The sequence below is a fragment of the Morone saxatilis genome, unplaced genomic scaffold (assembly GCF_004916995.1).
Source record: "Morone saxatilis isolate NCDOM2014 unplaced genomic scaffold, NCSU_SB_2.0 Contig18, whole genome shotgun sequence".
In the NCBI taxonomy this organism is placed as follows: Eukaryota; Metazoa; Chordata; class Actinopteri; family Moronidae; genus Morone; species Morone saxatilis.
The window spans coordinates 15631099-15640674 of record NW_023339740.1 but is presented as its reverse complement, the minus strand read 5'-3'; the positions used below and the strand labels follow the sequence as shown (position 1 = coordinate 15640674).

The 9576-nt window shown below is 37.8% G+C and overlaps 1 protein-coding gene across 1 annotated transcript; it reads right to left on the bottom strand.

Moving 5' to 3' along the window:
* Window positions 1–6: 6 nt before the first annotated feature.
* On the bottom strand, window positions 7–8886 carry LOC118328855 (sodium- and chloride-dependent GABA transporter 2-like; the record flags this gene model as incomplete). The annotated part of the gene is given in 11 exon segments (XM_035662777.1): window positions 7–1327; window positions 1460–1630; window positions 1728–1828; window positions 3620–3722; window positions 3900–4037; window positions 4133–4245; window positions 4850–4974; window positions 5259–5362; window positions 5827–5961; window positions 7458–7590; window positions 8799–8886. Coding segments are annotated over 11 exon segments (1325 nt in total), but the record flags the coding sequence as incomplete, so codon positions are not given.
* Between the last annotated feature and the right edge of the window lie 690 nt (window positions 8887–9576).

Genomic DNA, 9576 nt, shown 5'->3' with positions numbered 1-9576 from the left:
GAGACTGGAAGCAAGTGGAGCTTGCCAGGTTCTGTCGGTAAAAAAAATCTGCCTACAAGCACCTCTAAAGATCACTAATTGACACATTATTTCTTGTTTTTGTTGACCATTGAGTTGGATTCAGTGGCATCTAGTGGTGAAGTTGCAGATTGCAACTAACTGAATACAGCTCAGCCTTCAAGCGTGAAGGAGTGTAACGAAAACACTAGTAAATGTTACACACCTTTCTCTGCTGGTTGCCTGGCAACCTCAAGGTGACTCCAGGAGGTCAATGTGCCCGACCAATAGATAGTCCAGCACATAACGCCACGTAAAAACTACAACTTCTTGTTTTTACACATCAGTTTAAACAAACAAGATGTAATGTATTAATTACTGAGTTTCTGACAGAGCTAGGCTAGCTTTTGCCCTGTTTTTAGTCTTTATGCTAAGCTAGGCTAATCAGCTACTGGCTGTAGTTTTACATAAACCAAAACCATAAATCTTTTTTCATCCAACAGTTTTGGTCATGTCACAGGAGGGATTTCTATATTTGTACTTTTGTCTTGTGTGGGCGTGGCTCAGTTGGACCAATCATAATTTAACATTATTAGAACCGGATCCAAATTTCACCACAGTCCCTGGTTGTTTGCTCATGTTGCCATGGTAATGACACCACCAATTCAATGTGATCAAACTACTCCCTCACATTCCCGATGAAGCAGATTTAGTTTTTAACGTGTTGATCTCTTAACAAAAATAGCTAAGGAACATTTTACATGTGAAACCTGATGAACAACAGTAAGTAATGTAATGTAGAATTACTGGAATAATCTTTACAGCACCAGGCTTATTATTCCATACTAGAGTGAGTAATGCCCTGCCTGTGGACAGCAATATTGTAAACGTTTGTGATGGGCTAAAACATGTAGAAACACCATTGTTGTCCTTTAGGTTTTTGAGGTATTTGAGATGTGGATTCTTTAAATCCACATCTGCAGCTCAATGTAGTATTTTGTACATTCAGTATCTGTAACACTTCCAAATATAATTTAATGATTAATTAAAAAAAAACAACTATATTAGACATTTAATATACTGTATTAAGATAGGTCACCTCGCCCTAAAACTGCCTTTATCTGTCAATGAAAACTATCACCATATATATAGTTAACAACCTGCTCCACATATTTTATAGAATAAAAAAAGTTATTTTTAAAGGATTGGCATTTCATTAAATATTGCCATTCTTTCCACCATCAGGGACAGACAGTAAGGCACTGATGCTCGTCATTTCCTTTGCTATCACTGGAAGGTCTTCGGCAGGTTGGGAGCTTGACTTGAGACGCTAGCAGAAAATAATAACATTGTCAAAGTGCAGCAGAAACAATATGCACAGGCAAAAATAAATAGTTTAGAATCTTTAAATGTTTCTTAAAACTGCGAAATAACAAGTCACCCACTGACAACCCCCACTGACCTGCCAGAGAGTCCCCTTTTCTTTAGCCAGTTTGCAGACCATCGTCACTGGAATCATGGTAAGAGATGACATGGCTAAAAACCAGCCGACACAGTACGCCCACCACGGATACACGTAGGAGTTGTTGAACCTCAGGGGGGTGTATCTCAGGAGCAGAAATACAAGGGTGCCCTTTAAAGGTAATCACAAATATAGAAACATGGCTGTGTTCAAAAGGAAAGGTAGTTCCTGTAAATAGAATTTATTATGGACTGCCTTAAACGCTTACACTGCAGATAAGAGGGGTGCCATACATCCAGCTGTATTTGATCAGTGACAGAGGTTTATACCCAATCATGTCCTCGATGTTGTCACTGAAGCGTTCAGCACCTAGGACAGAGACAAACATATTATATAAGCTCTGTCCAAGCTCCATATTTAACATACTATATACTGTAGTATGTGGTTTTCAAAGTGCCCGTCCGGGGGTCATTTCCGCCCCCCTCACTCCAGCCTGTGACATGATGTCAAAAAAAGAATAGAATCCATCCTGCAATATTATTTCTAATTATTTTTTCTAGTTATTGCATATCAATTTAAACTAAATAATGGCACAAAATAATGTTAAAGGTGCCTGCAAATGCATGCAAACGGCCTTCATTTGTTGTTTGGCTGCAACCAACAAAGATGATACAAAATGTAGAGAAAATGGTGTTTGCATTGTTTTGGGGAGTGTTAGCATTAGTAATGAAAATATTTTCACAAAATTGCACTCTCTTGTAGGTCTTGAATGTTAAAGTATGATGTAGTGAATAATAAATGTCACTGTTTTTGCAGTAAGTACACAAGATATTATTGAACTTTTACCAACAGGAAATGACATCCTGCCACCTGCAGTCAATCATCCTGTTGCTAGTAGCAACCACTACTGAGTTCTACAGCATTTACAATTTTCCACCATTTTGTCAGATCTGTGACCAATACTGACAGATATCTGTTATCTTCTCTACGTTAGAGTCTCACAAAAACTGATGATAAAAACTGAGATGTTAAATGAGTTTTTCTGATCAGTTTTGTGTGAACCAAGCTAACCACTAAACCAGTTCTCTGAGGCAACATTTTGGGTCATTGTTAATTTACTGTTGGGCTAAATGTTGTATTTTATTTCTCTTGTGGAATTGATGTTCTTTCTCTTACAGTCTAGTTATATCCAAGAAAACAAGGTCACAAAGATGGGCTTACGTGGCTCTTCTGAACTATCTTGTCTTCTGCTCTAAATACTTAAAAACATACCAGAGCTAGTGACCCAAAACAAGCATATCGTGAAACTGGGTCTTAAAATCTATACAGGAGATATGGATAGACCGTTCTGACATGATTCAATTGAACAAAGACAAAGAAAATGTTCTTTTCCAATATGTTTCTGAGCTGCCACAATTTTATATAATGTGTCAAAACCCAGCTGGACAAAGGAGGGAAGAACACAAGTGAGTTTTAACAAAAAACAAGTTAATTTTACAAAACTAAAATTGAAGATAAAGTATTCTGCACTGAGGCTCCTAGTCCTTAGTTTTTATATCCCGAAAGCCAGAAGGTTGACAACCACAGACAAACTGCACTTCCAACCAATCTCTGACAACAAAACCCCACAAACATCCCAGCTTCTTTCTTTCAGCTCATCCACCCTCACACGACTGCAACCTTGGTGTTGGAGGAAGCGTCTTTAAGACTAAAGAGGTTAAAATACACAAAACCACACGCAAAAAAGGTGGTTTTGCCAAAAAACATTGCATAAAGGGGGCATGTATATAAACTGAAGACTTGTGCCTACCCATAGAACCCATTTTCATTTAGGTATCTTGAGGTCAGAGGTCAAAGGATCTCTTTGAAAATGGCCATGGCAGTTTTTCCGTCGCCAAAATTTAGCCTAAATTCTTTAGTCCCCTTCCCAACATGCTAGCACAGCATGGTTAGTATCAACTGATGTGTAAGGTCATCTAGTTTCATATGTATCATCCACTCTAGCTTTAAAACAGAGCCCGCTACAGCCTCTGAAAGACAAGGATAATGAGGGTGGCACCACAGGCCCCCCTCTGGACACATCCCTATGTACAATTAGTATGACGTCAATGTAACATACAAAAGCTAAAGACAGTCATGCCACTGAAAACTCTACCTTACCATAAATCCATCCAACAATCACTGACTGGAAGATTGCCATCAGAAGAAGAGTAGGACCACTGCATACATAGTGATCAAAGATCTGCAGAATGTATGCGCCAGCCTAAAATTAAAACAGGTTATCAATCACCTTTTATTTTGTGCTAAGTAAACAGCTCCTACTGATGTCAGTCTTCAATAAGAAGGGGGAAAAAAGTGGGGTTAAAAGGCGTTAACTGATCAGACTGCACAAGATAAATCGCTTACATGACCACCAATTGATGTACTTCTTACAGCTTACCTGTGACACCAATAACTGGCCAAACACATAGCTAATAGCACAGATGAGCAGCAGCAGGAGCTCTCTGCGATATCCTTTTCGGATCTGGGAAGGGTAGACATCCGTTAGGGAGGTCATGATGCTTTCAAGCCCAGCAAACTGGAGAATGACAGAAAGACAAGTTAGTGTAGGGACAGTTAAAGAAGAAACATTACAGGAAATGTTAGGGAGAAACGAGGAAGGCTGCAACCGACCTGACCGTCTATTCCTAACAAGATGATCATGGTGAAGAAGCACACGGACCAGACCTGAGGCCACGGCAGGAGGGTCACAGCTTGTGGGTAGACTATGAACACAAGACCAGGGCCTGCAGAGTGAAACCAGTGAGTAAGCAGAGAATGTGTCAATATGTGATATCATTTGTATTGTTCTTGTTTCTTACAGGATTTTATTTAGAATAATGATAACAGATAAAACTAAAAATAAAAAAAGAGTACCCATTTAAAACTTGAAAAATTTCCTAATATTGAGCGTAATCAGTTGTTAACATTCTTTTCATTTTCATTGTATATCCAAGATTTAAGAGATGTATTTATCACATATATTCATACAAGTACGTATAGTGAAATGTTTGTATCAAACCTTCCAGCCAGTGCACAATGCAAATTCAAAAAAATATATGAAGTTACAAAATGCCAGATATATACATCTACATACAAAAAATGTAATGTAATATAATAATAAACACAAAATATACAGAATATACAAAATAGTAAACATATAAAAGGTAAACAGTTAAAATGTGAAAAGTGAATGGTGCAATAGTATTTAAAATGGCAATAGTGCAGTTAAAGTAGTTCTAATATATCTTGTCCTTCAAGAGTTCAGTATCAGTAGGGCAGTACTGAGGAAAAATAAAACATCTTAATTTAGTCTGACAGTTTAAAGTCTGAGTAGGTTGACATACGCACCTGACTCAGCAACTGAACGAATGTCGACACCCTGTTTCTGTGACATGTAGCCCAGAACTGAGAAAATGGCAAAGCCGGATATGAAGCTGGTCCCGCTGTTCAACAAGCAAAGATAGAAGGAGTCTCTGAAAATTAGAAGCAATGTGTCGTTATTTATGTCTTGGTAACACGGGACTGTTAAACTTACAGGACATGCTCACAGACACCTTGAAATTTAACAACTTGTAGTAAAATGAATGATGACAAACAGTAGTAACAGGAAACACAAGACATAAAAATAACTTTACTTAGCTTTAGCTTTTTGTGCATCCATCTGATTTGGGATGGTGATTTAAAAATAGTACATCTGGTATGAATATTGGATGCTGAAATAGAAACTTTATTGTCAGTCGCATCATGAAGTACTCACCTGTAACAGTTGTTGTTGTACTTGTTGTAGCTTCCAAGTGTAGTCAGGCACCCCAAACATATGGCATAAGAATAAAATACTTGGGTTCCAGCATCCATCCAGACCTATAAACAAAAACTAATTATTTGACCAAAAACACTCCCACATTTCCTATAGACAGAGGTACACACATTGTTTACTCAAGTAGAAGTACAGATACTTATGTAAAAGTATCTACTTGGGAAAAGTAGAAGTACTGATTCAACTTCTTTACTCAAGTAAAAGTGAAAAAAAGGCTCTGAAATGTACTCAAAGCATGTTACATCTTTCCTGCATGATATGCACTGGTCTTGATGTTAGGAAGGCGTGCAATGATAATAATAATAATAAGAAGAATAATGTTAATAACGATAATTCCCCTTTAAATGCATTAAAACTAATGTAAAAAACCTGTTTTGAAAAAAGAAAGTACAGATATTTGTGTAAAAATGTAAGATGTAAAAGTAAAATGTTGTCAGAAAAAGATACAAAAATATTTGTACTTTCAGAGATTCATTTAATGCAGATTAGGACACAGGCTGAAGGTTACCTGCGGGTCAGCGAGCCGCGCAGGATTGGGGTTCAGGTAGTACTTGATACCATGGAGGGCTCCAGGAAGGGTCATTCCTCTGAGAAACAGCACCATCAACATGATGAAGGGGAATGTGGCTGTGAAGTAGGTAGCCTATAGATTTAAACAGAAAATGATGATTGTGTAAAAAATCAAGGACACTAAGATTGTACACATGTGGGAAAAGTTTGCTTGAAACATTAGGAGCAATGCTGTGATGTCAGTGCATCTTTTGGTAGTTTTGTAACACACCAAGAAACTCTTTCATAACCCAACAGTGTTGCCAGTACATTGGGTTTTTATTGCCATCCTGGGTTTTCGACACAGCCGACAAACAGCTGCAAAAAAACATACAAATTATCTCTTCTGGTGTGCTTTACGACTTCATATCTAACTGACTCACTGCACACTCCTTATAAAGACAAAGAAATGTAACCATATAAAGCGACAGAAATTCAGGGCACAAAAGAAAAAGTGAACCTGTGTTCACAAAACCTGTTTACAAGATGACAGACTCTAAACTCTATTATCCTTAAAGATGAGGGAAGAGAGGATGCCAGTGAAGTTATCATACCAGAGGATCAGCTCATATAATCTGAATTTGGGACACTGGGGGAAAAATACAGAAGTGGAGAGTGACTCACGTTAGGTAACTGTGAGGCACAGACACACGAGGATCATATTTCAAACATCTCTTACAGAACAGACATCCAGCATTTCCAGTTCACTGCTTATCAACTGAAACCCCAACAAACGACACCTTTGGCTTATAGCCACTTTTCTCACCTTATTGAAAAACATCCATCCTTAATACTGTCTTACAAAGCCCTGAGCTTTACAGAGAGTGGCAGGTGAACATTGACTGCATGTGGCGGCAGGTCTGAGGTAGCCACAGGTGCAACACATCGGTCATATTATGGAGATCTCGTTGATTTGGCTTTTTCCTTACCCTTGGGGAGTGCCAAAGTTTGTACTGCACATTACATATTACATGATATGCCAGACAGTAGAAGAAAAATAATATAGTGTTCATATTTATTTGTTGATCTTGCCTCTCAGTCTATTTTAACCCCTAATCTCCTGATATCTGATTAGCCACCCCATTATCATTACCTCTTACACTCTGCACTGTCTTTCAGAGGCTGAATATATTGTCAGAAGCCCAGGATGTGCCCAAATAACCAACGTATGCCTGGGTCTGCCCCTGCTTACGGAGTACAGGTGGCTCCAGATCTGCAATTTTAGACCGGGGTGTGAAACAGTTTAAGATTCCTCACAGTCACTTTGGCACCATGCTTGTATGAATGTGTGTACAACTACTGATTACGAAAAGACCAGGAGAGACAATACTCTGTTACTGTTTCATAGATTTACAGCATCAAATGAATGCATTGTTATCTCAGTAGGTGATGTAACATTGTAACAGCAAATTATATTAACACATAACTGGTTTGAAAATAAAACTCCATGAGACGATATTACATGTTTTGAACACCCGCCCACAGAACAGGGGTTTTCCTCAGAGTGTGAGTGAGTGGCAACCTCTTGAAAACCAAAAAGAACCAAATTATAATAAATAAATGAGTGAGGATCTGTCATTTCAGTCTTACCTTTCCCGTGGATCTCACTCCCTTCCAGACGCAGAAGTAGCAGATGATCCAGACCAGAAGAAGACACAAAGAAAGTTCCCACTGTATGCTTCCCAAGACCTCAATGCCAGTGGATATATTCAGCACCCGTCGTCTGTAAAGACCAAGGTATTGTCAACCAATTATTTGAGGAAATATATGTATCTAGTGGAATGTGTGAAGAAGGCAGACAAAAATACCTTGTGTAACTAATATTAATGGCTTCATTACATTTAGATAATACGCTAGCATTCAAAATACCAAAGTCCTGGCACTGGCAACCTTAAATGGAATGCACCCAGTATTAGTGTTATTAGTTACATATGTGATTGACAAGTCAAAAAGTTCATTGTGAAAGGTCTAATGATGTTGAAGCAAACTCTTTATATTAATACATGCTTCAATGTGTAATCAGAGGCCCTTCACACCTTCAGCACACAGGTGTTTTTAATTATTCTGGCTCATTAGACCCCCTTTCAAGCTGAATTTAGGGGGAGCTATGCTGGGACTTTGTGTCAGGTATAAACTGTCCCACCCTAACAGATGCAACAAAAAAGATGCATCAAAAGAGTGATGGAGATGTCAGTCTGTACATGTCCACATAGTCCTGCCATAAGGTCTAATCAGCCAAAATGAGTGTGTGAAGGCTTTAATTGACAAATGAGCTGGATACTAAAGCTGATACGGCATTTACATCACACGGGATAGATGCTTGAGATGGAAGACTACTCCCATGAATTAATATCTTACACAACCCATTCCCTGCCAAGAAATGTGTTGTGTAAGGGAGGAAAGTGTGGCAAATTCAAACACCAGTGTGCTCAATTTGTGTTTTTCCTGATGTGGTTAACCTCCTTTACTTAACAAATATAATGGTTAAAACATTTTAAAAGAATTGTTTGAAAGAAACACAGGTTTTTTCAGTTCAAATTGGAATTGTACCTCTGCTACGGTTCAAATTTGGTGGAGTTATGTCAGCAATTACATGAGACCACAAAATCATATAAAATCAGTAGCCTACTGGTGTAACCTGTTCTGCCCTAACACGTACAACTGAATTATTAGTTGTCAGTGAATTATGCACACACCCAGAAATGCTAGACAATTCTTCTGTGCTGTGTGTGTGATGTGTTTGAACAAGTGTATGACATAATTTTGGAAATGCTCTGTTTCCCATCACCACACCAAAATGAAAAGTTGGTGCTTTCAGATCTAGATTGTTTTATGTAATTATGGATGTTTTAACTTTTACGTATGCAAATATTATATTTTTTATTATAGTTTATTTATCTTAAATTCAGTCTCATTTGCTTAAAAACTTACTGCCAAAACTCTATTATGGACGATGAGGCGTTCATAGGCGAGGTCCAGTTAGCAGTGGCATTGTAGTTGTTCAGTACTACACAAGAATCTGAAACATATCAAAGTATTGTTAAATACACAGTTAAAAATGCATGCTCAATTAACACATTATTAGATCAGTACTACATGATAAATTAATGATTGCATCATGATACTGTGACCATACTTAATTATAAATCCGTCCCTCCAGGATTTCGCATGCTTTTTTGGGGGGATTCTTGTGACCTCAAATGCCGGATTTCATGGCAGCTTTTCTACATTTTGCAGGACAATTGTGAAGATTGAAAATTTGCAAGATTTGACATTTTATGTATATTTTTTGTATAATTCATTAAAAATCAATTGGCAAATCGTTACAGTGAGAACAAAATGACACTGTTTGGACAGGGTAAATGTGAGACATTCTGAATCTTCCCAACTAGAAACAAGGAAGTGAATTTGGTGACTCAGTGTTTTGCACAGGAAACTACAATGGTCAAATTTGTGGAAAGTTGCAAGGTCGCACAGAATTCACCATGACTAGATGTATTTGTTTAATTGTTGCAATTGAAACTTCCTGAAGGGACTGATAAATACAATAAAATAATGCAACCTTTTTATGTTTTTCAAAATTATGTTCTGTAAACAATGAGGCTTTATTTGAGATTTCAACTGCTTAACTACTTAAAGTTAAGCAGTTGAGACTTTTTAACAGACTTTTCTGTGTTCTTGGCTGATATTATGCCCAAATATGACCGGG